The sequence below is a fragment of the Pantherophis guttatus genome, chromosome 4 (assembly GCF_059756535.1).
Source record: "Pantherophis guttatus breed Tessera chromosome 4, ASM5975653v1, whole genome shotgun sequence".
NCBI classification, from domain to species: Eukaryota; Metazoa; Chordata; class Lepidosauria; order Squamata; family Colubridae; genus Pantherophis; species Pantherophis guttatus.
Genome location: NC_142066.1, coordinates 140,652,049 through 140,668,062, shown reverse-complemented (window position 1 = coordinate 140,668,062; position 16,014 = coordinate 140,652,049). Strand labels below are relative to the sequence as shown.

Genomic DNA, 16,014 nt, shown 5'->3' with positions numbered 1-16,014 from the left:
CCTAGTCACATGACCTCCAAGCCACACCTACAAAATAAGCCATGTCCACAGAACCGGTAGTAAAAAAAATTAGAACCCACCCCTGCTCTGCGCATTCTGAAATTTTCCAAATCAATTTATTCTCTGTGGGTATTAATTCATTTTTCCACTCTTGCGTGTATAATATCCTAGCTGCAGTAGTGATGTGGAGGATCAAGTACCATTTTTCCTTAGTTATTTTATCTGGTTTCATTCCCAATAAGAAAACCTCTGGTTTCAGCTCTATATTATAACTTGTAATTTCCAGTATCCAGTTCCGGACCTTGGACCAATATTTGCCTGCTTTAGGGCAGGTCCACCATTGGTGGTAGTATGTCCCATTACTGTTCCCACATTTCCAACATGCCGGAGAAGTTCCCGGGAACATTCTTGCAATTTTTGTTGGGGGGATATGCCAACGATAGACCATTTTCAGGTAAGCAACGTCCGTTCTCCAACGCGCAGCTTGGAGAATCCAAAGCTTGGATTCTCCAGCTGCGCGTCGAGAAGGGACGTTCAGGTAAGCAACGTCCGTTTTATAAATATTTTCCTTGTAGGGAGTTGCCAAAGTAAGTTTCATATTCCTGTTCCATATTGCCTCTCATTTGTCCAGATCTAGAGAAGATCCAAGGTTCCTCCCCCAGGCAATCATAGTGTCCTCACCAATCCATCGTGATACCAAGAATTGGTAGCACCTTGAAAGTAATTTCTTTTCGATTCCCAGTAAAATGTTACCTAACTCCTGTAATGACCTATAGATTCCCTCCTTTCCTTTGTCCCTTCTGACTCTCGACTATATTTGGCATAAGCCCACCAATCTACCTTCTTGCCCTGGTTCATAAGCTCCTCACGGGTCTTCAACTCCCTTTGCGGATCGAGCAAGTCCTGATATGTCAATGATATTTCCTTATTATATAGTGTGGAGTGTGTTGCTGCCTCTAGTGGGGCAAAACAAATCGGGATCATTGAATAATACCTATTCCTAACCCCTTCCCAGGATTCTAATAAGATTCTCTGAAGGTAGTGTCTCTTAAAGTATCCACATTTCTTGCCCCTCTCTCTCCATAGAAAATGGTGCCAACCTTGATACAAATCATAACCCTCCAATGTAAGAATCTTCTTCCTATTTAAAAGCATCCAGTCTTTAATCCAAGTTAAATTAGCCGCTTGGTAGTAGAACTCCCATTTTGGTAAACCAAATCCCCCTCTATATAGTGCCTCTTGAAGCATTTTAAGTTTTATCCGGGGCTGCTGCTTCTGCCCAACAAATTTCCTCACATAGCTATCTAACCATTTAAAAAAACCGCTATCCAATCTTGCCGGGGCAGTCTGGAATAAATAGTTCCATTTTGGGAGCACATGGGTTTTAATCGTAGCTATCCTACCGAGTAAGGAGTGTTGTAAATGACCACACACACAAAGAGTGAAGATATATGTGGTGTCTTTATTGCCTTACATAGTGACATTATATAGTTTGTTACTTTCAGCTACAGAGCACTTGTCAGCATCTCATTGGTTCACAAAAGTCTTCCAGCAACTATAAGATCTTTGGTTAACCATTACTGTTTTGCTTAAGCCCTTATAATGTTTAGCTATAGTTAAAGTATAACATATCCCATTTCCTCCTCTGTTGCTCTTCTTATTTATTGATTTAGGGTCTTATTTCTAATGTCATTTCCTGGTGCCTACGTGCATGTAACCTTCCTTATCTGAGGTTTGCCTTCGAGATTAGAAAAATTCCTGCACGTATGCAAACTCCTACAAAGGAGAGTTGCAGGTGTTCCCACTTCTCTAAGTCTGTCTTTGTTTGGGCTAACAGCTTTATATAATTATCTGCCATAATAGACGTATTTTTAGAAGACATCCAGACACCCAAATATTTTATTCTTTTAGTCATTGAAGGCCCAATTCTCTCTCCAGTTCACTCCAATGGTTCCGTGCCATATTCTTTGTTATAATCTTCATCTTATCTTTGTTAATTCGGAAACCTGCAACTCTACTGTAGTTCTCTATCTCCTGAAGTAAGTTTTTACCTGAATCTAAGGGATCCTCTACAATAAAAACCAAATCATCCGCATAAGCCTGAATTTTATATTCTTCAGATCTCACCTTCAGCCCTTTTATTTCCTGATTCCTCCTAATTTCCCTTAGGAGAGATTCTAGTGTAAGTATAAATAAAAGTGGGGACAGTGGGCATCCTTGTCTCATGCCTTTTCCGATTTCAATCTTGCCTGTTTCTTCCCCGTTGATTAAAGCTCTAGCTATTTGAATCGAGTAAATAGATCTTACCGCCCGTATGTAATTATCTCCAAATTTCATCCTATCTAACAAGGCAAACATAAATTTCCAGCTAACCCTGTCGAAGGCCTTTTGAGCATCAATAAAAATAAATGCTACTTCCTTAGCCACAAACGTCTCATTGTACTCCATTGCATCTATTATCGTGCTCACATTGTCCCTTATTTGTCTGTGTGGCAAAAACCCATTCTGGTCTCTATGTATATAGTGGTTTAAAAAAATTTTCATTCTCCCCGCTAAGATTGAGGCGAAGATCTTATAATCAGTATTCAGGAGAGATATAGGCCTATAATTGTGGATCAACGATGAATCTGTTTCTGCCTTGGGAATCAGGGAGATATAGGCCTCAGTCCAGGAGTTTGGGATCCGACCCTCCAAAATAATTCCATTAAAATCTTCGGTCATATGTTGTCCCACTGTATCAGAAATTTTCTTATAAAATTCCATAGGTATCCCATCTGTCCCTGGAGTTTTCCCTAATTTCTGCTTCCCAATTGCCTCTTCCACCTCCTTCTCTGAAATTTCCCTATTAAGTATTTGTCTTACCTCTTCTGGCACTTTTGGAAGATCCAGCCCCTCTATATATTTGTCCATCTCTTGATCTGACCCTCCCTCTCCCTTATATAAATCGGTGAAGAACTTCTGTATAATTCTCTTCATACCTTCCCCATCTATTACCCATCTTCCGTTCGCATCCTTCAAGCCACCAACTCTATTTCTTTCCTTTAACTTTTTAATTCTATAGGTTAGTCATCTTCCCGGCATATTAGCATTTTCAAAATAACCTTGTTTAACCCACCTAATTTTTTCAGCTACTTTTTCTTGATCCGATAGATTTATTTTATGGCGGATTAAATTTTTTTCCTCTATTAATGCCTGATCCATCGGTTTATCCCGTAGTTCCTTTTCCACCTGTCCTAAACCATCTATTAGATTTAATCGTTCCTTCCTTTCCAGCCTCCGTTTCCTTATTGTATATTTTATTAGCGATCCCCTAATTACTGCCTTATAAGAATCCCAATTATTTTGGAGGCTCGTATCTTGTTTCTTCTTCTCTTAAAGAAATATTCTGTTTCTGTCTTAATCCAGGTCACAACTTCCTCGTCCTTCAGCACCCTTGTATCCATCTTCCATCTTTTCCTTTTCTGTTGGCCCCTCCATGTTATAATCAACGGGTTATGATCAGCCCAATCATTAATCCCAATCTGTATCTCGGATACGTATTCCCCTAATTGCAGTGTCATCCAGGCCATATTGATCTGCGACCATGACTTATGCCTGGGGGAGTAAAATGTATATTGTCTCATCTCTGGGTGTCGCTCTCTCCATATGTCCCGAAAGCCTACTTCTTCTCTCATCATAATTCCTTCATTTGGCAACCCCCTCCTGTATGTTTTCTTCTCTCCCCCCGGCAATTTGGTACCCGGTAAATAGTCCAGGTTACTATCCAATATAACATTAAAGTCCCCAATCAGGCAGACATGATCATAATTTAATTCAGTCAGCTTTTTATATATACCTTCGTAAAAAGACTGCTGGTTCCCATTCGGGGCATAAATAGTAACCAATAAACATTTCAATTGCCTTATTTCTAATTCTATTATCAGTAATCTTCCCTCTTCATCTTTAAAAATTTCCTTAGGGTTTAAATGGTCCTTCACATATATCACCATCCCCTGTTTTCTCTTATCTGCTGACGAGAAGTACATCTTCCCAAGTCTTGAACACAACAAAAGTTTCTCGTAAGATTTTTTTATATGAGTTTCTTGAAGACAAGTAATATCATAATTAAGTTTCACTAAATTGTTTAGTATTTTCCTTCTTTTAGAGGGGATATTTAAACGGTTGACGTTCAAAGAGATAAGTCACACCTCTTCCCCCATCACTACCTTTCTTCCCCTCCTCCTATTAGTCCTGTTTTCCTAATACTTTTTTCTTGGTTTGCCGGGTTTCTCTTGGTAACACCATCTCTCTGCCTCCCCCTCCTTTTTCCTCTAATTTCCCCTCCTTCTTCCTCTCCTCTTGGTTTCCCGCACTATTTTCTTCCTGTAGCTCCTCTGAGCTTCTACTTTCCTCTTCCCTTTCTAATTCCAGCTCCAGTTGCATACCTTTAATTCCAGCTCCAGTTGCATACCATAAAATTCCTGAGCATCCCGGCAGTTTTCTATTTTCACTTTCCTATCATTCCACATGAATAGGAGACCCTCCAGTAGTAACCACATATACATCATGCCATTCTTCCTCAGCTGTAACGTTAAAGGCTGGTAATTCCTCCTGATTTCCCTAACCCGTCTTGGAACTTGCCTCAGAACTGAAATCTGTTTTCCCGTAAATATTACGGCTCGGTCCCGGGATTTTTTTATAGATCTCCTGCTGCACAGTTTTCTTAGTGCACTTCTTGTGGGTGATTATATCTCTGCATAATTAGTAAAGACCCGGAATACCTCATCAATAACACTAAGGACCACAGCTTTATCTTTTTCCAAGATTTCAGAAATAATATCCCCCATAATTCCTTTTAAATCTTCTCCTTTTTCCTCCATTACATCTTGCAGTCTTAAAATGAAAGAAGATCTTTCAAGTTCCAAGAAAATTATCTGTTCTTCCACAGCTCTATTTACTGAAATCTGTTCACGTTCATAACCATCCAGTCGACCTTCACATCTACCTATCCTGGTTTCCACCTCCTGTAGTCTTCCCTCCTGCTTCACCATGTCACCTCTTATTTCTTCTAACGTCTCATTAAGTTCCTTAATATCCCCCCTTACCGCTCCCATTTCGTCTTTCATATTTGAGGTAAGATCCTCAAGTTTTTCAAGTTTTTTGGAGATAAACTCCTGATTCTTTATCATAACCTCCTGCATAGCTTGGAGCATCCCCTGCTGGGTGGGAGTCTTTCCCGCAAAAGTCTGGTCGTCAGTATTTTTCACCATCGTCAAAGTTGACAAAATCAGAGATGACACAACTGAGGACATAACTTTTTTCCCTGTTTTAATCGCTGTAGTTGTTGCTGTGGTTGATATAGTTGCTAATCAATCTATATAATACCGGGAATTAGAAGTTCACTCCTCCAGCACAAAGTCTCCCTTAGGATTTAAGCAAGCCGTCAATAATAAAGTTCACAGGAGCGTGGATTGCAACATTCAGTTCTCTCCTCCACAGGGGTTCACCATCAAATGGAGTGGGGGACAAAGATCGAGCGTTCACTCCATATTCATCTTCACAGAAATGGTGGGATAGTTACAGATAAGAAAAGGACCACAAAGAGGAGCTTCTAATTTCTTTTCGATTGCCAACAAATCGGTCTGTTTAGTCCCTCCAGTCAGCACCAGAAAGAAAGTTTGCCCCTCTCATTACAGCTGCTCTACATGTGGTTAAAAACACGTTTTTAAGCCCCAGTTTTTCCTCCCCTTTCTCTGATCGCGATGACAATTATCCCAAGCATTCAGTTTCCAGCCCCTCCTGCTGCTCATTGCAACGTGGACTTCCCTTCCAAAACAGCTTAGTCACAGTCCAGGGGCAGCCATTAACAGCACCCTCTCCCCAGTCACTAGGGTCGAGGTATCTACTGAACGACTTACGGGATCGCCACCTCCTCACGTGTCTCAGCTCACCACACCTTCACTGACCTCCTCACAGTCAGTGTCGGCCATAAAAAGCCGTTTGCCAGCTGGGAAGAAGCAGATCGAGCCAGAAGTCCTGTCCGATCCTGAACTGCTACAAAGTGACATCACCAGAAGTCCCCCCACATCCATAATTCTACGCACCCCGTGCTGTGCATGCGCACACAACCCCCCTCTCTCCCTACTCCTGGCACGCGATGGCCCAGTAGGCCCATTTTTCTTTCTCACCTGGTTCCAGATCCTCTCTGTGCATCTGAGGAGGGTGAAAACAGCCTTCATCACCCCCTCCAAGGCCCTCTGGAGGCCTGAAACAGCCCATTTCCCAACTCTAGGAATCTCTGGAAGCTGAGGAAAGCAAAAAATGTCATTTCCTGTCCCACCAGAAGTTGGGAAATGAGCTGTTTCAGGCCTCCGGAAGGCTTCCAAGGGAGTGGGAAAGGCTGTTTTCACCCTTCCCAGATGCACAGAGAGGATCTGAAGCCAGGTGAGAAAGAAAAACGGGCCTTCCCCCCACCACCCCCAGGCCCTCTGGAGACAGGAAATAGCCTGTTTCCCTACTTCTGGTGGGCCCAGAAGGCCCAAAAATCAGCTGGCAGGCGCACACACGCGCACCAATGCTGAACTGGCGTGCCCACTGATATGGCTACGCGTACCACCTGTGGCACGCATGCCGTAGGTTCGCCATCACGGCTCTAGACCATCTGAGTGTTAACTGTGATGTGGGCATTATTTTATGTTGCTTCCACTCCTGAGTTCATGGCTTTAGCATGTATGGGAATAGTCGCATGGACACTTCATTATGGGATGTGTCAGAGTTCAACGTCTGCTCCTTTTATACATATGATATTGTCACTATGTAAGTTACTGTATAAACCTCCAGCTCAAATCAAGTGGGAGATGGATGGGAGTCTTGCCTCAGTTGTGACTGTAAGAGTCTGGATGGGAGGAAAAGAGGTTAAAACTTAACCCAGGCAAAGCAGAATGCCTGCTATTTCAGAAACTAATTGATTCTACGGTAACACCAATGTAAGCTCTTGATGGAGTTATGCTTCTCCAGAAGCAGCTGATGTATCATCTCAGAGTCCTCCTGGATCTCTAGTTCCTGTTAGAGCAGGAGGTGGCAGTTGTGGCAAGAAGAGCCTTTCCTCACTTTTTGGCTTGTAAGTCAGGTGTTCTTGTTTCTAGAACTTACAGCTTTCACTCTCCATGTTACTTCATGTATAGACTACTGCAGTATGTTGTACAGGGCACTCTTTGAAAATATCTATAGGCTCTAGTTATAGCAAAATGCAATAGTTCATGTATTAACAAACAACTTGATTTTTCCATATAACAGCAAATACAGCAAGAACTATGTAGGTTGCCAGTCTGCTTCTGTGTATAGTTCAAGATGCTAGTGCCATCTTTAAAATCCTACAGAGACTGCTTACTCCAATTAAAATCTGTCTGCCCAAATTGTGCTTGCAAAAAAATGCCTAATGAGAATCCCATGAAGTTGATAAGTGGGGATTCAGAAGCCAGAATTTTCTACAGGAGTTTCTCTTATGGAATGGCCTCCACTAAAAATAAGATTTGTATGTTCATTATGGATGATTACGAAACTTTTAAAAGCATGGCAATTCCAAAGAACATTTATGGACTAAATAGTTGTTACTTCATTGTATCTGGGATTATTGTGAGCAGCATTAATAATTATAAATGTATTTTACAATCATTAAATTGGTTATTGCATTTTTGTACTGTAATACTGCATATTTTTTGTTTTGAACTCCTTAGAGTCATAGTGATTTAAGTGGCATATAAGTCTTTATAAATAATATTTCAAATTTGTGCTTGAAAAACAAATATTCACAACATTCAAGTCTGAAAATATTTAATATTTTGGTGTCTAAAATATTTTTCATTTGTACATCTACCACATTTTGCAGAATCGAAAGAATGATGAAACTTCTTATGAAAAAATGCTTAAACTGAGGCGGGATTTGAGTCGTGCAGTAACAATTCTAGAGATGATAAAGAGAAGGGAAAAAAGCAAGAGAGAGTTGCTGCATTTAACGTTGGAAATTATGGAAAAGAGGTAAAATAGTTCTGCTTTTAAATTATCGTTATTAAATAAATAGCTTATTAAATTGGTACATAGATAATATTTTATGAAATTGTAATATATTTTTATTTATTCCACATTTGTACATAGTTTATCCCCATTTCCATCAAATATGTAGATATAGGGATAAAAGCAGTATTTTAGATTATCAAACAGCTTCTTGGTTATTGTTGGAAAATCTTGCTATTTTTGAGAAAAGAATTATTAAGGTTTGACAAGTTGTGATGTCTTACATCCTGTTGCCTCCAAATAGAACTGAAAATATTCCTCTCTTAACTCCTTGAGAGGCAGGGGCAACTATACCCCGCCTTACCGAGGTAGTATTTTACCAAATTGAGATTAGACCAACTTCAAACAAACATGCTTTGGGGTAGGTATAAGGGTATCCCTATAAGTGAAAGAGTCTGTTTATGTGGGAAGGGGGAAGTTGAAACAATGTCCCATGTAATTTTTTACTGCCCCTTATACTCAGATTTGAGGGAACATCAGCTGGGTAGGATCTTTTACACCATCACCCCTAAGTCGAAAGAACACTTCTTGCAACATTGTTTGGTAGGTTCAAAGTTGCAGCTGGTGAAATGGATTGCCAAATTTGCTGTAAAATTGATGGAAAAAAGGACAAAGTTGGTGCAGCAGAATGTGGTAGATTGCAGGAAAGATCACTTGATTTAATAATGTTATTCTAATAGTAGTTTTAAGACTGATTGGGTAGATGCAGGGGTGACATTGTAATATAATTTTAATCATATTTAATTTGTATCTTAAATTATTGTATTCTATTATGATTTCATTCTAGAACATATTTTACTCTAATGTTATTTTAAATCGTGTTTTATTCCTATTCCAATTTCATTTTAAAATGTTTCTACCAAACTTTTGTAATAATTGTTTCTGGAGCGCTGCACTTTGATATGGCCCTTTCCATGGAACCAGTCCCTGGTGCCCAAAAGGTTGGGGTGGGCACTGTATTAAAATATCTTCAAAAACAAAATAGACTCATTATTAGACAAAGATGCTGAGAAAGATTCAATTTAATATATATGAAATTACGGTAATATTAGAAATGATCGAAGTAAAGTAAGTCTGCTTTGCTTGAAATAATATCATTAAAAATCTATTACATTTTTAAAGTTGAAAATAACTGACTAAAATATTCTCACTATTATCTGAGGTGTAGAAAATATTTAACACTATAAACACTTAGGTTGTTTCAAGCTTAGAATGCTTTGGTCAAAGTGAATGCAGCATTATAGCAATCATGAAATCAGAGCAGCCCTTTTTGAAACTGATATTTTTTCCCAAACTGAAAAGAGATAGGTTGATCTCGGAACGTTTCAAATTTGAAAGTCTATTAGAGATTCTCAGTCATCCAAGTCATGATTGTCACAAAGGTGCTCCTTTTTTTCTCAAAACGCAACTGGACTTTCTTGTTTTTCTTTGAAGACATTTTGCTCCTCATCCAAGAAGCTTTTTCAGCTCTGACTGAATGGTAGGGAATGGAAGGATTTATATTCCTTGCAGATAGCTGATCATTTGCATTCTTTTAGAGAGTCATTGAAGCCACTTGACAGTTTATCTGTGTCCTCAGGGTCACCTGAGCAATGCAAATGGTTGTGGAGCCTTCTTGGAACTGCTGAAAGGACTGTGTTGTAGACTGGAGATAGAAGCTGTCGTATCCCTCACCCTCTGTTGAAAGAGGGCTGTTAATTTTGATATGCTAAGGAAAATAGTCTTCCTGGACTGTGCAGTGCAGTACACTTTAAGAAGGGCAGAAGCCTTAACACTGAAGTTACAGAAAACCCACACACAGAGATTAATATTTATATTTTGATTCTCACCATCCACTGGAACATAAAATGGGAGTTATCAGAACTCTACACCACCGAACTGAAGGCCTGCCTACCAGCAAAGAAGGGAAAGAAAAAGAATTAAAACACATCACGAAAGTCCTCAGAACGTGTGGGCCTTCATCAAGTGGGCCTTCATCAAATCCCCAAAAAGACCCACCCAGGAGCTCCTCCATAACAGACAAAGAAGAAAACAATAAATGAAGCAATACTGTCATTCCATACGTTGCAGGAATATCTGAAAAGCTCAGACAGATCTTCAGCTAATACAACATATGTGCATATTTCAAATCGAAGAATACACTAAGGCAGAAGCTTTTCCACCTCAAACACCCAGACATGAACTGAACAATGTGGTATACGCAGTACAATGCAGTGAGACATGTTTAGATGTGTACAATGGGGAAACAACCATTTCATAAATAAATGGCACAACATAGGAGAACAAACCCATCAGGACAAGTTTCAGCAGTTCATCTGCATTTTGAAGACAGCAAAGTCCATATTTTGTACAGAGAGGATCGCTGGTTAGAAAGGGGTCAAAGAGACCACCTATGTCAAAATTGAACAGCCCTCTCAACAGGGAGAGGGATACAACATCATCTATCTCCAGTCTACAACACAGTCCTTTTAACAGTTCTAAGAAGGCGCCAAACCCATTTGCACTACTCAGGTAATCCTGAGGACACAGATAAACCTCCAGGTGGCTTCAATGACTCTCTAAAAGAATACAAATGACCAGCTGTCTGCAAGGAATATAAATCCTTCCATTCCCCACCATCCAGTCAGATCTGAAGAAGCTTCTTGGATGAGAAGCAAAATGTCTTCAAAGAAAACAAGTCCAGTTGCCGCTTGAGGGGGGGGGGAAAGCACCTTTGGGATTTCAAATTTGAAAGATTTACATGCTTACTACAATCCTCCTTTCAGAATTATATTCTGAGTATTTCTGTAATGAAATGTTTTCTTCTTAAGTAAGATCTGATCTTACTTACTTACTTACTTACTACATCTAGATCAGTAGTTCTCAGCATGGAGAGTTTCCAGTAACTTTGAACTCCTGGATTGTCAGCAATGTCCATGCTGATGGGAAATTCTGGAAATAAATTCTATTCCAGGAAATTGCCGAAGTAAGGAAATGCTGAAATAGGTTCTCAAGAGAATAAAGATACAAATATTAAGTATATAAGTCAACTATAAGAGATGACCAGGCTGAGCACATGGGTGGAGTCAAACATATCATCATTTTGGAGTTGTTATGCTACCATCAGACTTCAAGTCCAGCCGTGTGAATTCCATTGTCTCTTACCTACCACCAATTTATCCTGGTGCTTTAGTAGATCAGATTCTCGTGTATCTGTAGCATGGAATAAATTCATAGCACTTTTGAACTGTCCCAGATATTGATTTCTTGTGTCTGACCTTAAGATTAGTTCTAGTAAATTAAAACTTTTTCTTTACTTTCCAGATATAAATTGGGTGATTATAATGGAGATATCATGTCAGAAGTAATGGTACATCAACAGCCTATGAAGCCTACTTATACTATTCCTGTTGGAATAGTTCCTAATAGCACTCAATTTAAACATCAGGAAAATATGGAATTGAAGGAATTTAAAATAAACAAGGTGACTCTATCTGTCTATCTATCAATCATTATAGATATTACTTATTTGAAAAAAAATGCTTTGTAATTTTATGCTACAAATGTGCTTAAACCATGTAAGCTGTTCTTAATTTCATTCCAAAAAACTTCAAGATAATTCTAGGTAGCCACCACTTACCACTATTGTAAGTAATTTTGATAGTTCATTACAGCTGTCTCCAACCTTGGCAACTTTAAGACTTGTGGACTTCAACTCCCAGAGTTTCTCAACCACCTTTGAGAGTTGGTCCAGAAGTCTTAAAGTTGCCAACGTTGGAGACCCCTGGTCTGTTATGTTAAAGCTTCCTATGAAATAATCCTGGTTGATCTTGAAAATCTAAGCAAAGACCTAGTCAGTATTTGAATGCGAGATCACCAGGAAATCCCAGGTTGTTTTATGGTTTTGATTGTGAAGTTGAAAAAAACCCCAAAATAATTCTTATTAGAAATAATTCATAAAGTCAACCATGATTTACATCATTTTGAAAAAGGGCTTACCTGATTCTATATTAGTTAAGAAAAAATCCGCTTTCCCTCTCATTTTATCATAATGATGCATTTTTAAAAAATTCTTTTAAACTTACATCTTTTCCTAATGGTTATAATGAACATCGTTACATAAAACTATTAATGCATTTTCTCTTCATGCAGCAAGAGAAAGCCGATGCTATACGGCCGAAGAGAAAATATGAGAAGAAACCCAAAATTGTACCTTCATCGGCTGCTATTGCTTCTCAGCAGACAGTTCCTGCTTCACTGCCAATCTTTAATGCTAAAGATATGAATCAGTACGACTTTCCCAGCTCTGATGAAGATCCTCTTTCTCAAGTATGACATCTACAGTTTCTTTGGTTCAGGGGAAAGAAATATTCTTGCCTCCTTTTTCTTACCTACTGCTTTCTTTATAAAGGTCTTTTCTGGCTCTTCTGAAGCTGAGGAAGAAAATGATCCTGATGGGCCATTTGCTTTCCGTAGGAAAACAGGCTGTCAGTATTACGCTGTAAGTCTCGAACTTCTACAGTATTATATTGTTACACTTATATTAATTAAATTCTTGCTTTAACCCTTTTCAAATATTTCTTTTCAAAGCCTCATTTAGACCAAACTGGTGACTGGCCTTGGAATACTCCTAAAGGTGGAAAGTTAGGAGATGAGCGTTATAGATATTGCTTGACCACCCTTACTAGGCCACAAAAGTGCATTGGGTTTTCACGTAGACGGGTTGGACGTGGTGGAAGGTAGGCTTATTTATCTTAAAACTCACTACAATAATACCATATTGTGTACAATATGTACCGTGTTTCCCCAAAAATAAGACCATGTCTTATATTTTTTGAACCCCGAAATATGCACTTGGCCTTATTTTCGGGGAGGTCTTATTATTTTGGGGAGCGTGAAGGAAACCAGAGGAAATGGCAGGGACCAGCTGCGCATGTGTTTAAATATTTCCAGGGAAGGCTTATTTTCGGGGGGGGCTTATTTTAGTACATGCACTCAAAAGCCCAGTTGGGTTTATTATCAGGGGATGTCTTATTTTAGGGGAAACAGGGTACATTATACACAAATATATAATGTAGTTGTAACATGTTTGCTCAGTTATTTAACTTAGCACATAAATTTTAACTAGACATCCATATTTTTGTAGCTCTGATTTGATTATGATCTTCGTCCTTCTGTTATAGAAAGCTTTATTGTGACTTTGCTTCTTCTCTTTTCCCCCTTGAATCCATGATTTTTAGAGGCTAGCATTAATCGTATTTTGTATGCCATTGCACTCTGTAAGTTTCCTGAAAATAATGGGAAGATCCTGAAAACCTGTTATACAGTAGTTCATGGGTATGGTAGTTTAGATATCATAGTTCATCCTTCTTGATCTTCCCTGTAGATCTGTGCAACTTCTGCTTAAAGGTGTATATGTATTGAGGGTCTTCTAAGATCATCTCTGTTTATGTACATAACCAGAGATTATAGGTAGGCTTAGAAGCAGCTTCATTTCTCATCCAATGATTTCCATGGGTATAACTTTTTTTTCTATAGGCTGCATAAAAATCCACAGTAAATTACATTAGTAATTTTTATTACAAAGATTCTGTGGCAAAATAGTAATTAATCATATCTTGTCTGGATTCTTTTGTCAAGAGTAATCTGTAACATACTGATTTAGTATGTAATAAGTTATTTTTCTTAAAGAATATTATCCAGCTAATCTGGAACCTTCAGCAGTGCTTTACTTCATAAAAATTAGGTGTAAAAGTATTTTACATTGCTACTATTGCAGATGCACCACAACTTGGAAAAAAGTATATTTTAGTAATATACTTATACTTATATACTTTAGTTAATATTTTACAAAGAAAACTCCTTGACAAGTCTCCATAATTTACTTTCCTGTCATCACATTCAAAATTGCCTCAACTTGGAAGAATTTTTTGTGCATAGTGATCTAATTTCTAAAGTATTTTAAGTACAGATAGTCCTCGACTTATGATCACAATTGAGCCCAAAGTTCCTGTTACTAAGTGAGACAGTTATATGAATATTTTACGACCTTTCTTGTCACAGTTGTTAAGTGAATCGCTGCACTTGTTGAGTTAGTTTTTAAGTGAATCTGGCTTTCCCATTGACTTTGCTCGTCAGAAGGTCATAAAAGATGATAGCATGATTCTGACACACTACAACTGTCACAATATGAGCCAGTTGCCAAGCGTCTGAATTTTGTTCATATGACCATGGGGATGTTGCAATGATCATAAGTGTGAAAAACTGTCATAAGACACTTTTTTCAGTGCTCTTGTAGGTTCGAATCATCGTTAAACGAATGGTTGTAAATCGAAGATTATCTGTATTTATATGAACTTTTTAAAGGCTGGATTATTTTTCTAGATCTAAAAGATGAGGGTTTATCTTAATTCAAATTGGATTTGGCAGAATATTCATTCTCTTAATTATCCTAGCCTTTTGACCCCTGCAGTTACAGGTTGACATTTATTACTAATTACCACACGTTTAAATTTGTGATCCTCAAATTATAAAATATTAATTTTCACAATAAGGATCATTTAGTTTTTAAAGAAAGAAAAAAAATCATGTGACTCTTTGTAAACTTTGCATGCAGTTGAGCAATGAAAGTACTTCTAGAGCCACTAGAAAGGCCACCTTGAAAGAAAGGTGCTTCAGGGAAATGTCTCGCAGAGGTTCGAAGGGTGGCCCGGTGAGGGCCTGTAGGACCTTAGGTAAATCCCACGTGGGGAACCGATGGACTGTGGGCGGTCGGATGTTGGTCGCACCTCGCAGAAACTGGCGAATCAGTGGATTTCGGGACATTGGGTCCGTCGAGGAGCCGGACAACACAGTGGAAAGGGCTGCCACCTGGCGCCGAAGAGTGTTCGGTGAAAGGCCAGAGACAAATCCGTCCTGAAGGAACTCAATGACCAGAAGAACTGAGGCCGATGTAGGGGAGTGAAGGCGCCGTTTACACCACAACGAGAAGGCTCGCCAGGTGGATTCATAAATGCGAGTAGTTGAAGCTCTTCACGATGCCTGGATAGTCGAAATGGCACAATCCGATAATGGGAGCTTGGCCATCAAACCCCGCTCAACCGCCACGCGGTGAGCTGAAACCAGAGAGGGTCCAGGTGCTGTATCTGACCCTGGACAAGCACCACCTGATCGTCCGGTATCCGCCAAGGGGGTTGTAGGGACAAAGACACGAGATCCGCAAACCAGGGTGGTCGGTTCCAGGCGGGAGCAATAAGTACCAATTCCGCCTGTTCCTGCAGTAACTTCCGCACTACTCTGGGCAAGAGGTTGACCGGGGGAAAGGCATACAGAAGCTGGTTGGCAGGCCAAGGACTCCGTAGAGCGTCCACTGCCTCCGCCTCGGGGCAGGGGAACCTGGTAAAGAACCGAGGAAGCTGGTGGTTGGATGCACTGGCGAACAGGTCCACCGTTGGCTTCCCGAAGCGGAGAACTACCTCCTGAAACAGCCGAGGAGAAATGGACCACTCTGCGTTGTCTATCGGTGCCCGACTGAGGGAATCGGCCGTCTGGTTTTGTACTCTGGAGATGTGAGCCGCCTGCACTGATGCCAGGTGATTCTCCACCCAGAGGCCCAACCGTCGTGCTTCTCGCATCAGAGCCCTGGAGCGCGTCCCCCCAAGGCGGTTCACATGCGCTTTGGCTGCTACATTGTCGGTAAGTATTAGGATATCCCGTTGAAGGACGTGTGTCTTGAAGGCCTTTAGGGCGAGGAAGATGGCCCGCAGTTCTAGCACATTGATGTTCATCTGCTGCTCGTGCTCGGACCATTGGCCCTGAGCTAGGTGGGGGCCCAGATGAGCATCCCACCCCGACAAGCTGGCATCCATTGTGAGAAGCAGACGCTGAGGTTCTCGGAACTTGGTCCCCTTTAGCCACTCTCCTGACGTCCACCAGGAAAGAGACCGGAGAACCGGAAGAGGTAATATCAGCCTCGTGGTTGAG

The 16,014-nt window shown here is 40.1% G+C and overlaps 1 protein-coding gene across 7 annotated transcripts in view; it reads left to right on the top strand.

The window, feature by feature from the left end:
* Window positions 1-16,014, top strand: part of EPC1 (enhancer of polycomb 1) — a 126,735-nt gene that overhangs the window by 92,456 nt on the left and 18,265 nt on the right. For all 7 annotated transcript variants that reach the window (XM_087892998.1, XM_034402604.3, XM_087892997.1 and 4 more), the window contains 5 exons: window positions 7,868-8,016; window positions 11,356-11,515; window positions 12,184-12,360; window positions 12,443-12,532; window positions 12,622-12,770. In XM_087892998.1, coding sequence (XP_087749124.1) covers window positions 7,868-8,016; window positions 11,356-11,515; window positions 12,184-12,360; window positions 12,443-12,532; window positions 12,622-12,770 — 725 coding nt within the window. The remainder of the gene's footprint in view (window positions 1-7,867; window positions 8,017-11,355; window positions 11,516-12,183; window positions 12,361-12,442; window positions 12,533-12,621; window positions 12,771-16,014) is intronic.